Source organism: Salvelinus fontinalis, chromosome 38 (assembly GCF_029448725.1).
Source record: "Salvelinus fontinalis isolate EN_2023a chromosome 38, ASM2944872v1, whole genome shotgun sequence".
Taxonomy (NCBI): domain Eukaryota; kingdom Metazoa; phylum Chordata; class Actinopteri; order Salmoniformes; family Salmonidae; genus Salvelinus; species Salvelinus fontinalis.
The window spans coordinates 19410337-19435164 of NC_074702.1; the positions used below are offsets into that span (position 1 = coordinate 19410337).

At 43.6% G+C, this 24828-nt stretch overlaps 1 protein-coding gene across 1 annotated transcript in view; it reads left to right on the forward strand.

Moving 5' to 3' along the window:
- Positions 1–50: 50 nt before the first annotated feature.
- LOC129837062 (ubiquitin carboxyl-terminal hydrolase MINDY-3-like) overlaps positions 51–24828 on the forward strand; it is a 52526-nt gene continuing 27748 nt past the window's right edge. Inside the window, exons 1-10 of the mRNA XM_055902963.1 lie at positions 51–922; positions 1042–1121; positions 1478–1538; positions 1935–2120; positions 2346–2397; positions 2771–2885; positions 2973–3046; positions 3162–3241; positions 3745–3815; positions 4557–4637. Coding sequence (XP_055758938.1) covers positions 829–922; positions 1042–1121; positions 1478–1538; positions 1935–2120; positions 2346–2397; positions 2771–2885; positions 2973–3046; positions 3162–3241; positions 3745–3815; positions 4557–4637 — 894 coding nt within the window. The 5' untranslated portion in view covers positions 51–828. The remainder of the gene's footprint in view (positions 923–1041; positions 1122–1477; positions 1539–1934; positions 2121–2345; positions 2398–2770; positions 2886–2972; positions 3047–3161; positions 3242–3744; positions 3816–4556; positions 4638–24828) is intronic.

A 24828-nucleotide genomic window follows, 5' to 3' on the forward strand; every position in this document is an offset into this window, starting at 1 on the left:
GGGCTGCCAAGCCGGGGCCCGTGCCTCAAGAACATTCTGGATTTAGACCAATCCACAGCTACGAGCGTTTTCGTCACTCAATACACATTTCCAAACAGCTGTTGTAAATAGACGAATGACATACTTCTAGCTAGTCTTTGATACCGACGACAATCAAATATTATTTTCAAGATTTTACTACTTCAGATATCTATTACAGGCGTTTGCCTTCTAGCAACTGACTAAACGAAAGTTACCGGCATTCAGACCTGGATTTAAACTGCCACCGCCTCAGCGCTCTTTGGAACGTCAAAACGTTATGCATTTAGCTAGCTAAAACATAGCAAACTGGTGCTAACGAGTTAACGTTAGCAAGCTACTAGTAGCAAGGTAACGTTACGATTTGGACCAAGGAGAATTGAGCAGTCAACTAACAGTCTGGCTCCCTAATTTATTCTTATCAATCTGGACAGCTGACCAGGCAGCTAACTAGTTTACGCACGCTGCTTTGCTGGAGAAGTCGGCCCACGCTAAGATAGCCGGTCAGACGCGCCCACATAACATTACTAGCTAGGTAGCTAACTAACGTTAATGCTCCTATCGCCCATCTGTCCGCTGGTCAGACCGGGGAGACTGCCCTGCCACGGAGCTTCGTTGTGGCCGATGCCGAGGGAAGCGAAGCACCAGTTCCTGGAAAGTCGAAGAGTAAACCACAACGCTAGCTAAGGTTAGCTATCCTCCAACCCGAACGGGACCGTGGCTGTGTGCGCAGTAACTGCTCTGTATTTGATTGTAGTTAGCTAGCCAGCTAACCGTTTGCCAGGGCTGTTGGACCAGTGTTATAGAGCGATGGGGGAGTTAAATAAAGAGGTTGTGGATCTAGTTTGGGAAAGACCAGGCAGCAACGGGGTGTCCGCTTCACTCTTCCGGAGATGGACCCAAGGTAAGCTACCTCTCGCCTACTTCGCTCCATTCTGGCGCACCCCCCTCTAACCTGAACACAATCCTAGACATTGTCAGTGGTGGGGCAAAATAAGTGACTCTGTGATTCCTGTATTTCAGGGTTGGTCTTCAGTGAGACAGAACACACAGCACTGGAGCAGTTTGAAGGAGGACCCTGCGCTGTCATTGCTCCTGTACAGGTATGGACCAGTCCCCAGACCAGACAGTGCATAACCTTACACACAAACATGAGTTAGGTGGCCCAGCCTATGACCAGGTAGAGGGTGTTGGTGTCTGTAACCAGAATGATGATATCTGGACAGGCACACATCTTCTTAGATAACACTTTACAGAAGTCACCCGACAGTCACTCAGCTGAGAAGCCTTCTTTACTACTGTTTATTTATTATAGTACTCTATGGTGCTGGAGTGTCTTCGTAAACATCTGTTCTTAGACAGAGTGGATAGGGTTGATGAGGACGGCATGCTGTGTTTTTGGTGCTATAGAGATGGGTTACAGCTTGTAGAATATTTCCTGATTGTTTGTTTCCTGCAGGCCTTCCTTCTGAAGAACATCTTGTTTAACAGAGAGAGTTCTAACTGGAGACACATCACAGGTAACCCTGACCCCTAACCCAGCATTTCCCAAGCTCAGTCCTCGGGACCCCAAGGGGAGCTCATTTTGGGTTTTGCACTAACACTACACAGCTGATTCAAATTATTAACGCTTGATGATTAGTTGATTATTTTAAACCGCTCTGTGGTGTTAAGGGAAAAAACAAAACATTCACACCTTGGGGTCCCATGGACTGAGTTTGGGAAACCTAGCCCTGACCCTGTTTAACAGAAAAAGTTGTAACTAGAGACACGTCACAGGTAACCCTAACTTCTGACCCCAAACTGACCCTGTTAAACAGAGAGGGTTCTAAATGGAGATGCAGAGAGAGCTCCAAATGGAGATGCATCATAAATATATATATTAGAAACCTAGCCTATATCTTCTGTTCTTGTAGAGGAGGAGCAGAAAGCGGCCCTATGTTCTACTCTGGCTGAGATCCTGGAACAGGCCTGCTCTACTTCCTCCAACACCTCCTACTGCCTGGTGACCTGGGCCAAAGGACAGTGCCCCCACATTACCACTCAAACATCCCTCACAGGTGGTCCGGAGACCAGCCAGACCCAGCAAGACCAGCAACCCAGTGAGTCCCACTACTCATCTATCCACTAATACCCATCGAATATGAATAACTGCATTGCTGTAGTGAGATGGTATTAATCATCGCATATGATAGTGGGTAGACTGCATAGTGAGTAGTATTGCTGTCACTGTGAATCTAGAATAATGACATGTGTTCTGTCAATGTTACCTAAATTGTTTCACTAAAACGTGTGTGTTTGCATCTCTGTGTGTCTATTGTGTGTAGCTGCTTTGGCTGCTGAGGATCTTGGCTTTGAGCGGTTTCATAGCATCCTCCAGTAAGTAACTCTACTGACTCATCTCTCTATTGGCCATAACTTCCATGGAGATGAAAGGACCACTGCATTGCAGGAAAGTCAGGAATTCTAGTGTGTGTGTCTCCATCTGTCTGGGATTGGCTAAGCCTGTGTGTGTGACTGGAGTTTCTCAATAATGATTTACAACCTGCTGCCTCAGCACACACTCCTGACTCAGCACGCACACTCTTCACTGATTCCTTAATGAGATACACACAATCTTTGATTGCATAATGACATTATACAACACTGTCAGCATGAACCCTCCTGTCTCTGACCTCTAAATGAGTGCAATGTCATTAGAGGTGGTCTCGCTGACTTCTAGCCCCTGACCTTTGACCTCTCATGTCTACAGGAAGCGTATTGTGAAGTCATTATCAGAGCTTAGAGAGGAGGTGGTGTCTCTCTACGAAACCTGGAAAGGGCGCTGTGGAGTCCTGCTCTTCCTCTACTCTGTCATCCTCACCAAGGTAAGGCTCTGCATGTGTTTTTATGTGTGCATATGACTCTGCACTCTGTGTGCGTGCATGTAACCACTTTTCTCTTTCTGTCTACAGAGGATAGAGAACATCAGGAATGAGATTGAAGATACTGCAGAGCCTCTCATAGATCCAGTCTATGGCCACGGCAGGTACAACCTCTGATCCGTCACTGTATTGAATCTTTATCAGCTACATTTCTTTTGACAACTTGAGCTAAGTGATGTTCCAAAAAGCTTAAGCCATTACTTTTCTTTTTCTCTGCAGTCAGAGTCTGGTTAACCTGTTAGTGACAGGCCATGCTGTCTCTAATGTGTGGGACGGAGACAGGGAGTGCTCTGGCATGAGTAAGTACTCCACAAGCAGGCTGACTTATTTGTAACTTTTTTTGTCATTTAGGAGACGCTCTTATCCAGAGCAACTTACTGAGTGCATACATTTGTATACTTTTTTTTTCTTCTCCACACTGGTCCCCTGTGGGAATCGAACCCACAACCCTCGCGTTGCAAGCGCCATGCTCTACCAAACGGGACACACACACAGCGGATTACATTATATTAGTGCAAAGTGTTGTCCAATAAACCTCATTATCTGGCAGCGTGATTTAATTTTAATCTTTTCTTCAATGAGCATTAGGCGACTTTATTGCTCAGTTTACTCAGTTTACGGAAGGTGTTACGAAGACGTTGTCCAGTTTCCTGGTGACTGTGATCCCACATCTGAACGCTAGATGGCAGTGATCAGTCAAACTTTCATACACACAGAGACCAAAGAAGCTGTTTCACCTAGTTTTTTGTTGGTCTAAGCTGGTCTTCTTTCTCTTCTCTCTTTCCCTCCCTCTCTCCCTCAGAGCTCCATGGTATCCACAACCAGGCTTCAGTGGGCTTCCTCACTCTCATGGAGTCACTACGCTACTGCAAGGTACGAACAAACAGACTGACATTCCTTCAGGCTTGTTATGTCCAAACCATAGTGGTGAGTTTGTTCTTGTTCACTAGTCACGAATGATTGCGGAGAGCGATTCAAACGTTCTGTGAGAGAATCAGCACGACAAATAAACACATTGGCATACACACTCCCTCTCTCACACATACAGCCACTTCTTGTGTGTGACTGACTATGCAGTAGGACATTTATGATCTGGATAGTGGTGGAAAACAAACCACTCTTGTGAGATCCCATGTGTAAATGTGTTTGGAGGCAATAGTCCTCACCACCTAACCCCAACCCTATACACACTCACACATACTGGGAGATTCAAGGGAGAAAATAACATTTCATTTTACAGAAAAAAACATAACAATAAGAGTGGCTACAGGAAATGTGTAAGGAGCAGGGACTACAGTAGATTAGTAGAATAGCTGAGTAAGTCTGGGTAGATGAGTTAGACCTGGGTACATTGGTATGTTCATGCTATAAACCTGCTTATTGAACAACCATTGTATTAGCAACAATATGACAGTCTTTTCTTCTCTCTTACTGTGTACATATTCTATTACGACATCAGATTGTATTCCCTGATCATTCCTTTTGTCAGTTGAAATGGCATCAGAAAGCCTTTAGTCTGTAAAACTAACCTGGTCTGGGTTCAGACAGTAAAGTTGGTCTGGAATCTGAATCAGAACTGCTTTGCTCCAGTTTTGGTTTGTATGTGTGTTTCAGGTGGGTGCGTTCCTGAAGTCTCCTAAATTCCCTATATGGATCCTTGGCAGTGAGACTCATCTCTCAGTGTTCTTCGCCAAGGTAAGAATCACACAAAAACACACACTCAACCTGGGCCATGTGTGTCTGTGTGTAATATAAGCCAGTCTCTCTTCCAGCGGGCAGGTCAGAAAAAGAAGAACCAGGAATGTGTGCTTTAACAGATTTAGTACTGCACAGTTCACATGAGAGAGACGGCAGTAGTATGGTCTTATATGGCTAGTTGCTGCTGTTTTTTGGCGTTGTCTTGAAACTTTGTGGTCAGCTGCCACTGGGCCAACCAGCTTGTAAAATGCACACACACCAGTGTTTTGGGTGAAGCAGTGTGCGTGTAACACAGCTGATATGGGGGTTGAGAAATGACAGCATGTTCACAACGTTTATTAATTGTTACAAATGGACTCTTAAAGCTGGGCTCCTTAATGGTGAAACTGCCTCATTTGTTTGTGATATTACAACAACAAAGAAGTTACTAAAAACAACAAACACTTTTTTCCCCCTCAGCCATCAGTGCACAATATGCAGTGGTGATTTTAGCATGTAAATCTTGGTGGGGCAGAAACAAGTGGGGTGCATGCCATCAAAGCCACTACACACTAAACAAATACATGTCTTCAATATTATTCTACAATGTAGAAAACAGTAAAATATTAGAAAAACCCTGGAATGAGTAGCTGTTCAAACTTTTGACTGGTACTGTATGTGTATTTAAGTAGTCAAAAGTTGAGTATCTGGTCCCATATTCCTAGCACACAATGTTTACATCAAGCTTGTGACTCTACAAACTTGTTGGATGCTTTTGCTGTTTGTTTTGGTGGTTTCAGATCATTTTGTGCCCCATTAGAAATGAATGGTAAATAATGTATGTTTCTAAACATGCTACCATGTTTACGGATAGTCCGGAATGAATCGTGAATGATGAGTGCAAAAGTTAGATGCACAAATATCATCCCCCCAAGACATGATAACCTCTCACCATTACAATAAAAGGGAGGTTAGCATTTATTTTTTTTGACAGGTATGATATTTATGCCTCTAACTTTCAAACACTTAAACAAAGTTGAAAAGGGGATGTTAGCTAACTTCACTAAGTAGGTCTACATTGGTTGGATAAAAAAGTACATTAGGTCTACTTACCACTATGTTTAGCCAACTGTACAATGTTTCTACTGGTAGCTTGCAAAGTTACAATGATCAGCTAACAGTGCATCGGCAAATGTGCCCTTCTGCTGCTTGACAGGCAGAGGCCACAAAGGATGGGGAAATTAACCTAAACCACTCATACATGTCAGGTATAGTTCATTATTATTTTATCACTCAAATATCCAATTAATGGTGGCCAATATTGAGAGATCAATGCTACCTTTATGTATGACATAATCAATTGATGTTTACTGAGCATGAATCAAATCAAATTTATTTATATAGCCCTTCGTACATCAGCTGATATCTCAAAGTGCTGTACAGAAACCCAGCCTAAAATCCCAAACAGCAAGCAATGCAGGTGTAGAAGCATGGTGGCTAGGAAAAACTCCCTAGAAAGGCCAAAACCTAGGAAGAAACCTAGAGAGGAACCAGGCTATGAGGGGTGGCTAGTCCTCTTCTGGCTGTGCCGAGTGGAGATTATAACAGAACATGGCCAAGATGTTCAAATGTTCATAAATGACCAGCATGGTCAAATAATAATAATCACAGTAGTTGTCGAGGGTGCAGCACCTCAGGAGTAAATGTAATTTGGCTTTTCATAGCCGATCATTAAGAGTATCTCTACCGCTCCTGCGGTCTCTAGAGAGTTGAAAACAGCAGGTCTGGGACAGGTAGCACGTCCGGTGAACAGGTCAGGGTTCCATAGCCGCAGGCAGAACAGTTGAAACTGGAGCAGCAGCACGGCCAGGTGGACTGGGGACAGCAAGGAGTCATGTCAGGTCGTCCTGAGGCATAGTCCTAGGGCTCAGGTCCTCTGAGAGAGAGAAAGAAAGAGAGAATTAGAGAGAGCATACTTAAATTCACACAGGACACCGGATAAGACAGGAGAAGTACTCCAGATATAACAATCTGACCCTAGCCCCCCGACATATAAACTAATGCAGCATAAATACTGGAGGCTGAGACAGGAGGGGTCAGGAGACACTGTGACCCCATCCGATCATACCCCCCCGGACAGGGCCAAACAGGAAGGATATAACCCCACCCACTTTGCCAAGGCACAGCCCCCACACCACTAGAGGGATATCTTCAACCACCATCTCCGCCACGGCACAACCCAAGGGGGGCGCCAACACAGACAGGAAGATCACGTCAGTGACTCAACCCACTCAAGTGACGCACCCCTCCTAGGGACGGCATGAAAGAGCACCAGTAAGCCAGTGACTCAGCCCCTGTAATAGGATTAGAGGCAGAGAATCCCAGTGGAGAGAGGGGAACTGGCCAGGCAGAGACAGCAAGGGTGGTTTGTTGCTCCAGAGCCTTTCCGTTCACCTTCACACTCCTGGGCCAGACAACACTCAATCATAGGACCTACTGAAGAGATGAGTCTTCAATAAAGACTTAAAGGTTGAGACTGAGTCTGCGTCTCTCACATGGGTAGGCAGACCATTCCATAAAAATTGAGATCTGTAGGTGAAAGCCCTGCCTCCAGCTGTTTGCTTAGAAATTCTAGGGACAATTAGGAGGCCTGCGTCTTGTGACTGTAGCGTACGTATAGATATGTACGGTAGGACCAACTCGGAAAGATAGGTAGGAGCAAGCCCATGTAACGCTTTGTAGGTTAATAGTAAAACCTTGAAATCAGCCCTTGCCTTAACAGGAAGCCAGTGTAGGGAGGCTAGCACTGGAGTAATATGATCAAATGTTATTTCTTTTTTAAAAATTATTATTTTTATTTATTTTTGGTTCTAGTCAGGATTCTAGCAGCCGTATTTAGCACTAACTGAAGTTTATTTAGTGCTTTATCCGGGTAGCCGGAAAGTAGAGCATTGCAGTAGTCTAACCTAGAAGTAACAAATGCATGGATTAATTTTCTGCATCATTTTTGGACAGAAGATTTCTGATTTTTGCAATGTTACGTAGATGGCAAAAACTGTCCTTGAAACAGTCTTGATATGTTTGTCAAAAGAGAGATCAGGGTCAAGAGTAACGCCGAGGTCCTTCACAGTTTTATTTGAGACGACTTTACAACCATCAAGATTAATTGTCAGATTTAACAGAAGATCTCTTTGTTTCTTGGGACCTAGAACAAGCATCTCTGTTTTGTCCGAGTTTAAAAGTAGAAAGTTTGCAGCCATCCACTTCCTTATGTCTGAAACACAGGCTTCTAGCGAGAGCAATTTTGGGGCTTCACCATGTTTCATTGAAATGTACAGCTGTGTGTCATCCGCATAGCAGTGAAAGTCACCATTATGTTTTCGAATGACATCCCCAAGAGGTAAAATATATATAGTGAAAACAATAGTGGTCCTAAAACGGAACCTTGAGGAACACCGAAATGTACAGTTGATTTGTCAGAGGACAAACCATTCAGAGACAAACTGATATCTTTCCGACAGATAAGATCTAAACCAGGCCAAAACTTGTCCGTGTAGACCAATTTGGGTTTCCAATCTCTCCAAAAGAATGTGGTGATCGATGGTATCAAAGGCAGCACTAAGGTCTAGTAGCATGGGGACAGATGCAGAGCCTCGGTCTGGCGCCATTAAAAGGTCATTTACCACCTTCACAAGTGCAGTCTCAGTGCTGTGATGGGGTCTAAAACCAGACTGAAGCATTTTGTATACATTGTTTGTCTTCAGGAAGGCAGTGAGTTGCTGCGTAACAGCTTTTTCTGACATTTCTGAGAGGAATGGAAGATTCGATATAGGCCGATAGTTGTTTTATATTTTCTGGGTCATGGTTTGGCTTTTTCAAGAGAGGCTTTATTACTGCCACTTTTAGTGAGTTTGGTACACATCCGGTGGATAGAGAGCCGTTTATTATGTTCAACACAGGAGGGCCAAGCACATGAAGCAGCTCTTTTTAAGTAGTTTAGTTGGAATAGGGTCCAGTATGCAGCTTGAAGGTTTAAAGGCCATGATTATTTTCATCATTGTGTCAAGAGATATAGTACTAAAACACTTAAGTGTCTCTCTTGATCCTAGGTCCTGGCAAAGTTGTGCAGACTCAGGACAGCTGACCTTTGGAGGAATACGCAGATTTAAAGAGGAGTCCGTAATTTGCTTTCTAATGATCATGATCTTTTCATCAAAGAAGTTCATTAATTTATTACTGCTGAAGTGAAAGCCATCCTCACTTGGGGAATGCTGCTTTTTAGTTAGCTTTGCGACAGTATCAAAAATACATTTTGGATTATTCTTATTTTCCTCAATTAAGTTGGAAAAATAGGATGATCGAGCAGCAGTGAGGGCTCTTCGATACTGCACGGTACTGTCTTTCCAAGCTAGTCGGAAGACTTCCAGTTTGGTGTGGCGCCATTTCCGTTCAAATTTTCTGGAAGCTTGCTTCAGAGCTCGGGTATTTTCTGTATACCAGGGAGCTAGTTTCTTATGACAAATGATTTTAGTTTTTAGGGGTGCAACTGCATCTAGGGTATTGCGCAAGGTTAAATTGAGTTCCTCAGTTAGGTGGTTAACTTTTTTGTCCTCTGACGTCCTTGGGTAGGCAGAAGGAGTCTGGAAGGGCATCAAGGAATCTTTGTGTTGTCTGAGAATTTATAGCACGACATAAAAAATAAAAAAAACAATTTTTTTACAATGTTTTATCCCATTTTCTCCCCAATTTTCGTGGTATCCAATCGCTAGTAATTACTACCTTGTCTCATCGCTACAACTCCCGTACGGGCTCGGGAGAGACGAAGGTCGAAAGCCATGCCTCCTCCGAAGCACAACCCAACCAAGCCGCACTGCTTCTTAACACAGCGCGCCTCCAACCCGGAAGCCAGCCGCACCAATGTGTCGGAGGAAACACCGTGTACCTGGCCCCCTTGGTTAGCGCGCACTGCGCCCGGCCCGCCACAGGAGTCGCTGGAGTGCGATGAGACAAGGATATCCCTATCGGCCAAACCCTCCCTAACCCGGACGACGCTATGCCAGTTCTGCGTCGCCCCACGGACCTCCCGGTCGCGGCCGGCTGCGACAGAGCCTGGGCGCGAACCCAGAGACTCTGGTGGCGCAGCTAGCACTGCGATGCAGTGCCCTAGACCACTGCGCCACCCGGGAGGCCCATAGCACAACTTTTGATGCTCCTTGGTTGGGGTCTGAGCAGATTATTTGTTGCGATTGCAAACGTAATAAAATGGTGGTCCGATAGTCCAGGATTATGAGGAAAAAACATTCAGATCTACAACATTTATTCCATGGGACAAAACTAGGTCCAGAGTATGACTCTGGCAGTGAGTAGGTCTAGAGACATGTTGGACAAAACCCACTGAGTCGATGATGGCTCCAAAAGCCGTTTGGAGTAGGTCTGTGGACTTTTCCATGTGAATATTAAAATCACCAAAAATTAGAATATTATCTGCTATGACTACAAAGTCCGATAGGAATTCAGGGAACTCAGTGAGGAACGCTGTATATGGCCCAGGAGGCCTGTAAACAGTAGCTATAAAAAGTGATTGTCGGCTGCATAGATTTCATGACTAGAAGCTCAAAAGACGAAGATGTTGTTCTTTTTTTTTGTAAATTTAAATTTGCTATCGTAAATGTTAGCAACACCTCCGCCTTTGCGGGATGCACGAGGGATATGGTCACTAGTGTAACCTGGAGGTGAGGCCTCTTAACACAGTAAATTCATCAGGCTTAAGCCATGTTTGTCAGGCCAATCACATCAAGATTATGATCAGTGATTAGTTATTGACTATAACTGCCTTTGAAGTGAGGGATCTAACATTAAGTAACCCTATTTTGAGATGTGAGGTATCACGATCTCTTTCAATAATGGCAGGAATGGAGGAGGTCTTTATCCTAGTGAGATTGCTAAGGCGAACACCGCCATGTTTAGTTTTGCCCAACCTAGGTCGAGGCACAGACACAGTCTCAATGGGGATAGCTGAGCTGACTACACTGACTCTGCTAGTGGCAGACTCCACTAAGCTGGCAGGCTGGCTAACAGCCTGCTGCCTGGCCTGCACCCTATTTCATTGTGGAGCTAGAGGAGTTAAAGCCCTGTCTATGTTGGTAGATAAGATGAGAGCACCCCTCCAGCTAGGATGGAGTCGTCACTCCTCAGCAGGCCAGGCTTGGTCCTGTTTGTGGGTGAGTCCAAGAAAGAGGGCCAATTATCTACAAATTCTATCTTTTGGGAGGGGCAGAAAACAGTTTTCAACCAGCGATTGAGTTGTGAGACTCTGCTGTAGAGCTCATCACTCCCCCTAACTGGGAGGGGCCAGAGACAATTACTCGATGCCGACACATCTTTCTAGCTGATTTACACGCTGAAGCTATGTTGCGCTTGGTGACCTCTGACTGTTTCATCCTAAAATCGTTGGTGCCGACGTATAACAATATCTCTATACTCTCTACACTCGCCAGTTTTAGCTTTAGCCAGCACCATCTTCAGATTAGCCTTAACGTCGGTAGCCCTGCCCCCTGGTAAACAGTGTATGATCGCATGTATGAGCATGCTGTATAACTCTGATGAAAGAGCTGAGCTAAATATGCGCAATTGTTTTGTATGGAAAAATCTAAAATTTAGGAGGTGACTATATTACAACCAAATAATTCACTTTTTATTTGACAATCCCTTGAAAATGGCATGTAGTTGTCAATGGTTTAAGTGGAGCTGGGGGTCTCCTTGCCCTCTAGCACGCAAATCGAATGCTCTGCACCCTATTGTGATATTGTATTGATAACGACCTAGAACAATGGTGGTGGGGTGGCACTGTTTCTCCCCTACTGCGCATTCTATCTTGAAAATTACTTTTTAACAATTTGGAGCACTATTTTAGATTATTCTTGGAAGAATTTCTTAAACTCATTCAAAGATCTTTCTGCATATGTATATAGGCACTAGATTCTGTTGGCTGTGGATCGTGTGTGGAACTGTATACTGCTATACCTGCGTATCAAAGCCAGCAATCAGCTTAAGGCGGAGCTAATTGATTCTATCTGGTACAGGATATGGCATCAGAGGAAAACAGAATGTTACAGCTAACGTTTATTTCATAACACTACACCCAATAGATTTTCGAAGAAATGGATAATACAATTATTGTATAAAGTGATCAATAACTCCAAAAGCAGAAGTTTGTCAGCAGTTTCCAGGCCTTTTAAAGGGGTCTTATTGAGATGAGTCCAAGTCCCATATCATCTGTGTAGAGGTTGTGTACTGTACGACTCCGCTCATGTCTTGAGGGTTGGAAACATCTTGATGTTGGAGTGAACTATCATTTTAGATTATGGCAGTTGTTCCATGTCCCCTGGGATAAAGCAGGGTACTGGGTAGTGTCTGCCTGCTAGGGGGCTGGAACACATGTAGAGGCAAACTAGATGAACCAGATGAGAACCATGAGTCATGGTGCTCATGATTTCACTGTGATGACTACCAATAACCTCCATGGCTCCCAAGGCACTGGTGACAGTACACACACACACACATTCCTGAGAGCGGGGAACCTGATCCTGATTAGCATTAATGGACATAGGAGATGTGTCTGTGCCCTCAGGTGGATGTTTTCCTGTTGGGAATGTGATCCCAGAGTTTCCATCTGGATCCGTTTGTCCTGCTGGAGACAGTGGACCCCTCATTTCTGATTTGTTCACTTGGATGGAGAGAAAGGAGACTCAAGGCCATGGTGTGGGTGAAGTAACACATTTGTGTATATGAATTTAAATTCAATATGCAGATGTGAGGGCAAGTTACAGCTTAGATGCAAGAGCATAGTACAAAATTAATAGTGTAGAAGTAAATGCCATGCTATGTCAAAAGCAGTGGCTAAAAAGCCCTAATGGCTAAGGATCGAATCGCACAAAAGGCCAATTATTCTTGAGTCTCAAGGCTAGAGGTCGACCGATTATGATTTTTCACTGCCGATACCGATTATTGGAGGACCAAAAAAGCCTTTTTTCCCCTCTCCTATATACACTGCTCAAAGAAATAAAGGGAAAACTAAAGTAACACATCCTAGATCTGAATGAATTAAATATTCTTATTACATACTCTTTTCTTTACATAGTTGAATGTGCTGACAACAAAATCACACACAAATTATCAATGTAAATCAAATTTATCAGCCCATGGAGGTCTGGATTTGGAGTCACACTCAAAATTAAAGTGGAAAACCACACTACAGGCTGATCCAACTTTGATGTAATGTCCTTAAAACAAGTCAAAATGAGGCTCAGTAGTGTGTGTGGCCTCCACTTGCCTGTATGACCTCCCTACAACGCCTGGGCATGCTCCTGATGAGGTGGCGGATGGTCTCCTGAGGGATCTCCTCCCAGACCTAGACTAAAGCATCCGCAAACTCCTGGACAGTCTAGGGTGCAACGTGGCATTGGTGGATGGAGCGAGACATGATGTCCCAGATGTGCTCAATTGGATTCAGGTCTGGGGAACGGGCGGGCCAGTCCATAGCATCAAAGCCTTCCTCTTGCAGGAACTGCTGACACTCCAGCCACATGAGGTCTAGCATTGTCTTGCATTAGGAGGAACCCAGGGCCAACCGCACCAGCATATGGTCTCACAAGGGGTCTGAGGATCTCATCTCGGTACCTAATGGCAGTCAGGCTACCTCTGGCAAGCACATGGAGGGCTGTGCGCCCCCCCCCCCCCCCCCCAAAGAAATGCCACCCCACACCATGACTGACCCACCGCCTAACCTGTCATGCTGGAAGATGTCGCAGGCAGCAGAACGTTCTCCACGGCGTCTCCAGACTCTGTCACGTCTGTCACGTGCTCAGTGTGAAACTGCCCTCATCTGTGAAGAGCACAGGGTGCCAGTGGCGAATTTGCCAATCTTGGTGTTCTCTGGCAAATGCCAAACATCCTGCACGGGTGTTGGGCTGTAAGCACAACCCCCACCTGTGGACGTCGGGCCCTCATACCACCCTCATGGAGTCTGTTTCTGACCGTTTGAGCAGACACATGCACATTTGTGGCCTGCTGGAGGTCATTTTGCAGGGCTCTGGCAGTGCTCCTCCTGCTCCTCCTTGCACAAAGGCGGAGGTAGCGGTCCTGCTGCTGGGTTGTTGCCCTCCTACGGCCTCCTCCACGTCTCCTGATGTACTGGCTTGTCTCCTGGTAGCGCCTCCATGCTCTGGACACTACGCTGACAGACACAGCAAACCTTCTTGCCACAGCTCGCATTGATGTGCCATCCTGGATGAGCTGCACTACCTGAGCCACTTGTGTGGGTTGTAGACTCCGTCTCATGCTAACCACTAGAGTGAAAGCACCGCCAGCATTCAAAAGTGACCAAAACATCAGCCAGGAAGCATAGGAACTGAGAAGTGGTCTGTGGTCACCACCTGCAGAACCACTCCTTTATTGGGGGTGTCTTGCTAATTGCCTATAATTTCCACCTGTTGTCTATTCCATTTGCACAACAGCATGTGAAATTTATTGTCAATCAGTGTTGCTTCCTAAGTGGACAGTTTGATTTCACAGAACTGTGATTGACTTGGAGTTACATTGTGTTAAGTGTTCCATTTTATTTTTTTGAGCAGTGTATATTTTTGTAATAATGACAATTACAACAATACTGAATTAACACTTATTTTAACCTAATATAATACATAAGTAAAATCTATTTAGTCTCAAATAAATAATGAAACATGTTCAATTTGGTTTAAATAATGCAAAAACACAGTGTTGGAGAAGAAAGTACAAGTGCAATATATGCCATGTAAAAAAGCTAACATTTAAGTTCCTTGCTCAGAACATGAGAACATGAAAGCTGGTGGTTCCTTTTAACATGAGTCTTCAATATTCCCAGTTAAGAAGTTTTAGGTTGTAGTTATTATAGGACTATTTCTCTCTCTACCATTTGTATTTCATATACCTTTGACTATTGAATGTGCTTTTAGGCACTTTAGTATTGCCAGCCTAATCTCGGGAGTTGATAGGCTTGAAGTCAAACAGTGCTGTGCTTCAAGCATTGCGAAGAGCTGCTGGCAAACGCAGGAAAGTACTGTTTGAATGAATTCTTACGAGCCTGCTGCTGCCTACCACCGCTCACCGCTCAGTCAGACTGCTCTATCAAATCAGACTTAATTATAATATAATAAACACACAGAAATACGAGCCTTAGGTCATTAATATGGTCAAATCCGGAAACTATAATTTCGAAAACAGAACGTTTATTCTTTCAGTGAAATATGGAACCGTTCTGTATTTTATCGAACTGGTGGCAACCTTAAGTCTAAATATTGCTGTTACATTGCACAACCTTCAACATTGTGTCATAATTATGTAGAATTCTGGCAAATTATTTATGTTTTTTGTTAGGAAGAAATGGTCCTCACACAGTTTGCATCGAGCCAGGCGACCCAAACTGCTGCATATACCCTTACTCTGCTTGGACTGAACGCAAGAGAAGCGACACAATTTCCCTAGTTAATATTGCATTTTTTTTTAAACATGCATTTTTTTAAACTAAATTTGCAGGTTTAAAAATATATACTACTCTATTGATTTTAAGAAAGGCATTGATGTTTATGGTTAGGTACATTGGTGCAACGATTGTGCTTTTTTTCGCTAATGCACTTTTGTTAAATCACCCGTTTTGTAGGCTGTGATTCGATGATAAATTAACAGGCACCGCATTGATTATATGCAACGCAGGACAAGCTAGTTAAACTAGTAATATCATCAACCATGTGTAGTTAAATAGTGATTATGTTAAGATCGATTGTTTTTTATAAGTTAAGTTTAATTCTAGCTAGCAATTTACCTTGGTTCCTTGTTGCAGTCATATCAGGTGGTCAGCCTGCCACGCAGTCTCCTCGTGGATTGCAATGTAATCGGTCATAATCGGTGTCCAAAAATGCAGATTACCGATTGTTATGAAAACTTGAAATCGGCCCTAATTAATCGACCATTCCGATTTAATCGGTCGACCTCTACTCAAGGCTATATAGTCTTTCTGAATTACGTATACATGCATCTTTGCAGACGTGGGATGATATGAATCTCATTCAACTTATCAATTGAACAGTTAGGCATCTGCTGATTTTGGTACAGAGAGTGATATTCAGGAGCTAGAGCTAGTTCAAGGTTGGATTGTCACAAGTTGAGGCCTCTGAGAATTCTGTGATCAGGGTTATAGAAAAACACTTGTACCGTGACCGGGACTCCCGTATGGCGGTGCACAATTGGCCCAGCGTCGTCCGGTTTAGGGGAGGGTTTGTCCGTTGGGCTTTTCTCTTGGCTCATCGAGTTCTAGTGACTCCTTGTGGCGGACCAGGCGCCTGTAAGCTGACATCGCGGCTTGTTTTGGAGGACGCATGACTCGATCTTCGCCTCTCCCGAGCCAGTTGGGGAGTTGCAGCGATGAGACAAGATCGTAACTAACAATAGGATATCTCGAAAAAGTGTCAAATTTAAAGCCTAAAATATATATATTTTTACCACTTGTACTTCAAACCATTAACTTTTGTGTAAGCAATTAAGCATGTTATGCTTATTATTATGGTAAGCAAAGATCTGTAGGATATGGCATCCGATTTGGGTTCTCCTCCATGCAGCTGACGCTACGCTGATTAGGGAGAGGAGCTGTCTGCCCCGTCAGACGCGCACTCTCTTTTTCACATACACACACGTGCGTGCGCACTCTCTTTTTCACATACACACACGTGCGTACTGCACACCGTGTCATTACTGTGGGTTGGAAGAAGATTAAATGTCACATCTAGAACAGTTGTAACTAGTTAATGTCAGTGTGTGTGTGATGATGACGACAACAGCGTTCAATGTGTTAGTGTTGAGAGAGCTCTGGAGCTGACCTCAAACCATGCATCTTGTGATGCCTGTTCTAGGATTCCCCTGTGTCCCTATCTAGTGTGTGTGATGTCCCGTCATTGTTAGTGTGGCTTTTAGACCATTAGTGTGTGACTGCCTCATAGCATTAGTGTTTTTATCTGATCTAACGGGACAAAAGCTCCACCTCTCCACCACCCTCCCTCCCTTTACCTTTCTCACCCCCCATCCACCTCTCTTCATCCCATTACAGGCTCTCTAGAATGGCCTGTAATGGGATCTGAGGCCTTCTGTCACCACAGAGGAGGGAGAGGAGAAGGGGATGAGACTACAGAGGGAGGAGAAGGAAGAAAGGCAGGAGAGGAGAGAGATTGTGGAGAGAAGATTTTGTGTATTTGAAAACTGAGACAACATCCATACCTCTCCTAAGTCTGCACAGTTCCTAAGTAATTTCAATGCACTTTGTCTCAAAGAAGATTCTTCAACTATATATATATATATATATATATATATATATATATATATATATATATATATATTTATTATTATTATTATTATTATTTTTTATTTTTTTAATCTCTCTTAGCTGACCTGTTGAGGAACTAGAGCAAGCACACTAGTAGTTGTTTTGAACACAGCCCAGTATCCCCGCCTTTACCCAATTACTGTTGGTCCATTATAAATCGCAATCTGGGTCAGGCGAGCATAATCTGAGAACTTCTATTGCCAACATGACTAGCTAAATTATAAAATAAGATCTTCGTGTTAGGCTTTCACAAGGCAGGTCATAATTTTGGTTCTCAGAAATGAGTCGTGTGCATTCAGATGCGTGGTGCGCAGCAAATTTCCTTCACAACAAACAGGCTCATTCTGTTCAAGACAACCCAGGGTATCACACCAAGTCATCTTGTACAAACATAGTGATCATAAACCTTGACACTATGACATGCGTTTTATGCAGTGTTGGAAAAAGTATGCAATTGTCATACTTGAGTAAAAGTAAAGATGCCTCAATAGAATATGACTCAAGTAAAAGAGTCACCCAGTAAAATACTACTTGAATAAAAGTCTGGAAGTATTTGGTTATAACATTTACTTTTGATAGTTAAGTATATTAATTGCCCAAATATACTTAAGTATGAAACATAAAAGTATTAATCTGTTCAAATTCTTTATTAAGCAACCCGGAAGGCACCATTTTCTTGTTTTTTAATTTACAGATAGCCAGGGGAACACTCCAACACTTAGACATAATTTACAAATGAAGCATTTGTTTTTAGTGAGCGCTACATCAGAGACAGTAGGGATGACCAGGGATGTTTTCTTGATAAGTGTGTGAATTGGCAAATTTTTCTGTCCTACAAAAATGTTGCAAAAGTTGCCCAGACTCTAAGCTCTGATGTCATGTATAGCATGTTACTTTACATTCTAATTCTACTATACAGTTAATCGGGTCAAATGTTATTTATCACATGTGCCGAATACAACAAGTGTAGACCTTACAGTGAAATGTTTACTTACAAGCCCTTAACCAACAATGCAGTTAAGAAAAGTGTTAAAGTATTTACTCAAACTGAAGTAAAAAATAGTAAAAATGTAGAAATAAATAATTAATGAGCAACAAAAAAAGAACAGTAGCGAGGCTATATACAGGGGGTACCGGTACAGAGTCAATGTGCGGGGGCACAGGTTAGTCCAGGTAATTGAAGTAATATGTAGGTAGAGGTAAAGTGACTATGCATGGATAATAAACAGAGTAGCAGCAGCATAAAAATGGGGTTGGGGGGGACAATGCAAATAGTCCGGGTAGCCATTTTGATTAGCTGTTCAGGAGTCTTATGGCTTGAGGGTAGTGGTAGCAGAGAGAACAGTCTATGATTAGGGTGGCTGGAGTCTTTGGCAATTTTTTGGTGCCTTCCTGACACTGCCTGGTATAGAGGTCCTGGATGGCAGGAAGCTTTCCCCAGTGATGTACTGGGCCGTACGCATTACCCGCTGTAGTGTCTTGCGGTCGGAGGCCGAGCAGTTGCCATACCAGGTGGTGATGCAACCAGTCAGGATGCTCTCGATGGTGCATGTGTAGAACTTTTTGATGATCTGAGGACCCTTGCCAAATCTTTTCAGTCTCCTGAGGGGGAACAGGCATTGTCGTGCCCTCTTCACGACTGTCTTGTTTGGACCATGATAGTTTGTTGGTGATGTGGACACCAAGGATCTTGAAGCGCTCAACCTGCTCCACTACAGCCCCGTCATTAACCCTATCCTGTCATGTCACATCAGTCATAATGACATATTTCAAGCCTGAAAGGATAGAAGGGAGTGCGGAAGGAAGGATGTACTTTAAAAGGGCTTCTGGCTGCCCTAGGGACCATGTACTCTTTCTCTCCTCTTTCTGTAGTGTTTCTTTCTTTCCATCTGAGAGTGATGACATTCACAGGCCTCCATCCTCTTATCCTTAAGCCCCTCTCGGGAGCTGTGTGTGTGTTTACGCGCTCTGATGGTTTAACCGGCTTGTGTGTGTGTGCAGTAGCACAGTTATGGGTCAGTGATTTAATGGGAAATGGAGCAGCTCTTCTGGCCCTCAATGTCCCTAAAGAGACTGACACACACACACATACACACACACACACACACACACACATACACTGTCTTTCCCCAAAGAGCATGTGTCTGATGTATAGTACAGACAAGTAACATGTCCCTAAATGTCTCAGGGAGAGAGAGGATCGGTCATTAAGTCTGAGGCAGGTCTCACTTTCAGAGAATCTGAGAAGGAGAAAAGAGCTATGGTACCTTACCTGTGAGTGCGTGCACACAGACACAGCTAGATCTGAGTGAAAGAAGTGTACAGTAACAGGCATTAATATTCTGACACATCTGACCTGTTCTATTCTAGCAGGGACAAAGGCTGTGTGTGATAGGGCCTGGCCCCTTGTCTGTGACTGGTCTCAGTCTATAGCTGTTCTGTATAGCCCTGTTCTCTATAGTCTTGTTCTGTTATTCAGAGACCCCAGACAGCGTGTTGTTGATGACAGACCATTAATCACCTGTCTGTCTCTGGCACACACACACACACACACACACACACACACACACACACACACACACACACACACACGCCTCTACCCTAACACACACACCTCTCAGCCCCTCTTAGCCAGGACAAAGGTCTGAGTGTAATTGAGTCTTCTGCTTCAAGAGGCTCTCCACCTAACAAAGAGAAACACTAAACCAACACCACACAGACACTGTAGACTAGGAGTTCCTGTTAGCGTGACAGAGAAAGAATGGTTAGGGATGGATAGATGGAGAGACAGATGAAAGTATGTGTCAGGGCAGAACAGAGGGACACAGAGGGAGGGGTAGAGGAAGGGGAGCTGAAGAGGTGGATTGACGAGAGGGGTAAAGGCTACACCCATCTACAGCTACTTACATCTCAGGAGAGGGGTGAGGATGGAGGGAAGGCGAAGGTGAGAGGGATAGAAAGAGGGTTGGAAACACTCAAATTAAAGTGGGAGGGAAGGGGAGAGAACCAGATAAATAGAGATGAGCTGGACTAGTGTGTTTCTATTTTAGGAGGTTTTCTGTTGCTGTTCAGGAGCTAGATCTGATTCGTAAGACTCAAAACAGACTTGAGGGTTTGGGGAACAGAATTAGGTTCTGAGCTAGTTCGGAATGCATTCCTCTTGATTTCGATAACACACAGACGCGCGCGCACACACTGTCTTGGTACCATCGGGGTGTGTGCACGTGCATGCACATTTAGAGAATGCAGTCCTCTGGTCCAGTGCAAGCAAACAAGAGGCTGGAAGGGGATGGGGCTAATACACACACCCCTTCCCTGTGGAGTGTGTGACTTGACATGTAATCTAAACTCAGCAGCATCTCCAGGCCTCTAATAAAACACACATCAAAGACATACTAGCAGGCCTGGCATTTAACACACCCACACACGCTACACACATACCGGTAACTGCCAAAATAATGGAAACACTTGAGTAAATGAGGGATACAATGTATGTTGAAAGCAGTTGTTAAATTAATTAAGCAATTTATATCCCATCATGCTTAGGGTCGTATATAAAAATGCACAGTTGCCTATTTTATTTTGGCTATCATGGTTAAGAGATCTGACTTTTTGAAAGGTTTAAAGTGTCTGTGGGGTTGCACATTTTGGGGAATATTCAGAGGTGTAAACTTTCCATGGGATTTAACGGAAATATATGCAAATTCATGTTAATACCATTTAAATGTAGATGTTTTTTGCATTGGATATATTTACCATATCATATGGAGATAAACCTTTTAACTTGTCATGAGTGAACATAATTGCAAATTATTAAATCATTCCAATAGAAAAAAGAAAAGAAAAAACTTACTTACGAATTTTATTTTAATTAAATGAGTTGACTCTTCACGTGGGATGATTTCACTGAACAAATTATTTTATTTTGAATGATCCCCAATGATCCATCGCATCTCCCAAAAACATTGGAAGTTTACATGCATTTAGGTTGGAGTCATTTAAAACTCGTTTTTCAACCACTCCACAAATTTCTTATTAAACAAACTATAGTTTTGGCAAGTCGTTTAGGACATTTACTTTGTGCATGACACAAGTCATTTTCCAACAATTGTTTACAGACAGATTATTTCACTTATAATTCATTGTATCACAATTCCAGTGGGTCAGAAGTTTACATGCACTAAGTTGACTGTGCCTTGGGAAATTCCAAAGCTTGGGAAATTCCAGAAAATTATGTCATGGCTTTAGAAGCTTCTGATAGGCTAATTGACATCATTTGAGTCAATTGGAAGTGTGCCTGTGGATGTATTTCAAGACCTACCTTAAAACTCAGTGCGTCTTTGGGAAAATCAAAAGAAATCAGCCAAGACCTCAGGATAAAAAATATAGATCTCCACAAGTCTGGTTCATCATTGTGAGCAATTTCCAAATGCCTGAAGGTACCACGTTTTTCTGTACAAACAATAGTATGCAAGTATAAACACCATGGGACCACGCAGCCGTCATACCGCTCAGGAATGCGTTCTGTCTCCTAGAGATGAACGTACTTTGGTGAGAAAAGTGCAAATCACTCCCAGAACAACAGCAAAGGACCTTGTGAAGATGCTGGAGGAAACAGGTACAAAAGTATCTATATCCACAGTAAAACGAGTCCTATAACCTGAAAGTCCACTCAGGAAGGAAGAAGCCACTGCTCCAAAACTGCCATTTAAAAAAAAGCCAAGACTACGGTTTGCAACTGCACATGGGGACAAAGATCGTACTTTTTGGAGAAATGTCCTCTGATGAAACAAAAATATAACTTTTTGGCCATAATGACCATCGTTATGTTTGGAGGAAAAAGGGGGAGGCTTGCAAGCCGAGGAACACCATCCCAACTGTGAAGCACGGGGGTGGCAGCATCATGTTGTGGGGGTGCTTTGCTGCAGGAGGGACTGGTGCTCTTAACAAAATAGATGGCATCATGAGGTAGGAACATTATGTGGATATATTGAAGCAACATCTCAAGACATCAGTCAGGAAGTTAAAGCTTGGTCGCAAATGGGTCTTCCAAATGGACAGTGACCCTAAACATACTTCCAAAGTTGTGGCAAAAGGGCTTAAGGACAACAAAGTCAAGGTGTTGGAGTGGCCATCACAAAGCCCTGACCTCATTACTATGGAACATTTGTGGGCAGAACTGAGAAAGTGTGGAGGCCTACAAACCTGACTCAGTTACACCAGCTCTGTCAGGAGGAATGGGCCAAAATTCACCGAACTTATTGTGGGAAGCTTGTGGAAGGCTACCCAAAACAACCTCCTCAGTGTCCACCTCTTGAACATCAGACTCTGAGGTGTCATCCTCACTGTCACTTTCCAACCTTGTTGTCAGGCTCAAAAAGCCTCAAATTTGCCTGGATGGCCACCAATTTTTCAACCTTTTGTTGGTCAGCCTGTTGTGTGCCTTGGTGTGTGTGTTCCCAAACAAGGACCAGTTGCTCTCTGAGGCGGCTAATGTTGGTGGGATTTGGAGGATGATGGTGGCAACAGGGGAATGAGCCTCAGATCCACAAAGTTCCTTCCACCAGGTGGCTGATGAGATATGTTGGCACGACTGCCGTATTGCATCTCCATCCAATGCCCTTGCTTGGAAGTGTACTTCGCCAGACTGCCAAGAACTTTGCCCTCTTCCAGGCCAAGGTGGCAAAACACGGTAGTGATGACACCATCGGTCTTGTTGATCTCTGCACCAGACAGGATGCTCTTGCCAGCATACTTGGGGTCCAACATGTACGCGTATGGGCTTCAGGCAGAAGTCTTCACGCTTTTTAATGCATTTCTGAACTGCAGTTTCCTCTGCTTGGAGTAACAGTCAAGTACGGATTTCTTATCTTACATCTGCAAGCAGAGTCTGAACATCAGACAGGATGGCATTGTCAGGCTGCTTACCACTCTCCCAAAATACTTCATCCAGGAGGATCCTCTTGATGAGGTTGTCCATATCAGCAGATGGCCATTTCTTGGATTGACTCCTTCCCCTCCAGGAGACTGTCAAATGTGATGACAACACCACCCCAACGGGTGTTGCTGGACAGCTTCAATGTGGTGTTCTTATTCAAATAAGTTTATTTGTCACGTGCGCTGAATACAACAGGTGTAGTAGACCTTACAATGAAATGCTTACTTACAGGCTCTAACCAATAGTGCAAAAAAGGTATTAGGTGAACAATGGGTAGGTAAAGAAATAAAACAACAGTAAAAAGACAGGCTATAAAAGTAGCGAGGCTACATACAGACACCGGTTAGTCAGGCTGATTGAGGTAGTATGTACATGTAAATATGGTTAAAGTGACTATGCATATATGATGAACAGAGAGTAGCAGTAGCGTAAAAGAGGGGTTGGCGGATGGTGGTTTGGACACAATGCAGATAGCCCGGTTAGCCAATGTGCGGGAGCACTGGTTGGTCGGTTGGTCTTCTCACTTTGCTTGGTGAGGTAGATTGCTGCTATAACTTGATGCCCCTTCACATGCCTAACAATTTTCTTGGCTCTCTTGTAGAGTGTAGCCATTGTTTTCAGTGCCATGATGTCCTTGAGGAGCAGATTCAATGCATGAGGTCCAAGGTAATCGATGACTGCCTTCAGCTCATCTGCAATGTAGAGACCGATGTGTCTGTTGTCCCTTGTGTCTGTGCTCTTGTAGAATACTGGTTGAGGGGTGGAGATGGAGTTAATTATTCCTTGCCCATGAACAATCGACCTCTCATCAGAGATGATTGCAATACAGTCTGCTTTCTCTATGATTTGCTTGACCTTCACTTGAACTCTGCATCCAGCAAATGAGTAGATTAAACATGTCTGGTTTGAGGGGTGTATGTTCGGCAAAGAACATTCAGAAATCTCTTCCAATACACATTGCCTGTGAGCATCAGATGTGAACCAGTTGCACACACAGCTTGAGCAAGTCATTCATCAGCATTTCTCTGACTGCGTTCCTCCATTGAGTCAAAAACTTCTGATAACCGGATGACCATGAGCTGTTGCTATCGATAAGGTGTCTGATTCATCATTTTCACCTCGAATAGAAGTAGAGAGACTTTTGTCAGAGGTTGCTTGTTGTGAGCGCTGAGGGAACTTTATGCACTTGGCCAGATGATTCTGCGTCTTTGTTGCATTCTTCACATATGATTTGGCACAGTATTTGCAAATGTACACAGCTTTTCCTTCTACATTAGCTGCAGTGAAATGTCTCCACACATCAGATAGTGCTCGTGGCATTTTCCTGTAAAGAAAAAAACCCAAATACAATTCCATGTACAGATAAATAGTTAAGCAGTTAGATTAAACAACTCCTTTGTAAAATAAATGTTTTAAAATGAAACATGTATGGAAATAGGTGAATTAACACTCCTCAATTAGGTTCACTGTTATAAGCTAACTTTTTTTTGATGAATTTAAGCAAAATTTCACTAATTCCAGGGCTTACTTTACAAATGTACTTGAACGTTTCAGACCCTTTGCAACCCTGTGTATGTCACCAGATCTCAACCCAATTGAACACTTCTGGGATATTCTAGAGCGGTGCCTGAGACAGCTTTTTCCACCACCATCAACAAATCATCAAGTGATGGAATGTCTCATGGAAGAATGGTGTCGGATCCCTCCAATGAAGTTAGACACTTGTAGAGTCTATGCCATGGTGCATTCAAACTTGTGTTGTGCCCACACCCTATTAAGACTCTTTATGTTGGTGTTTTCTTTATTTTGGCAGTTACCTGTACAAAGACATGTTTTGTTAGTGTATCGCGTTATTTATCTGA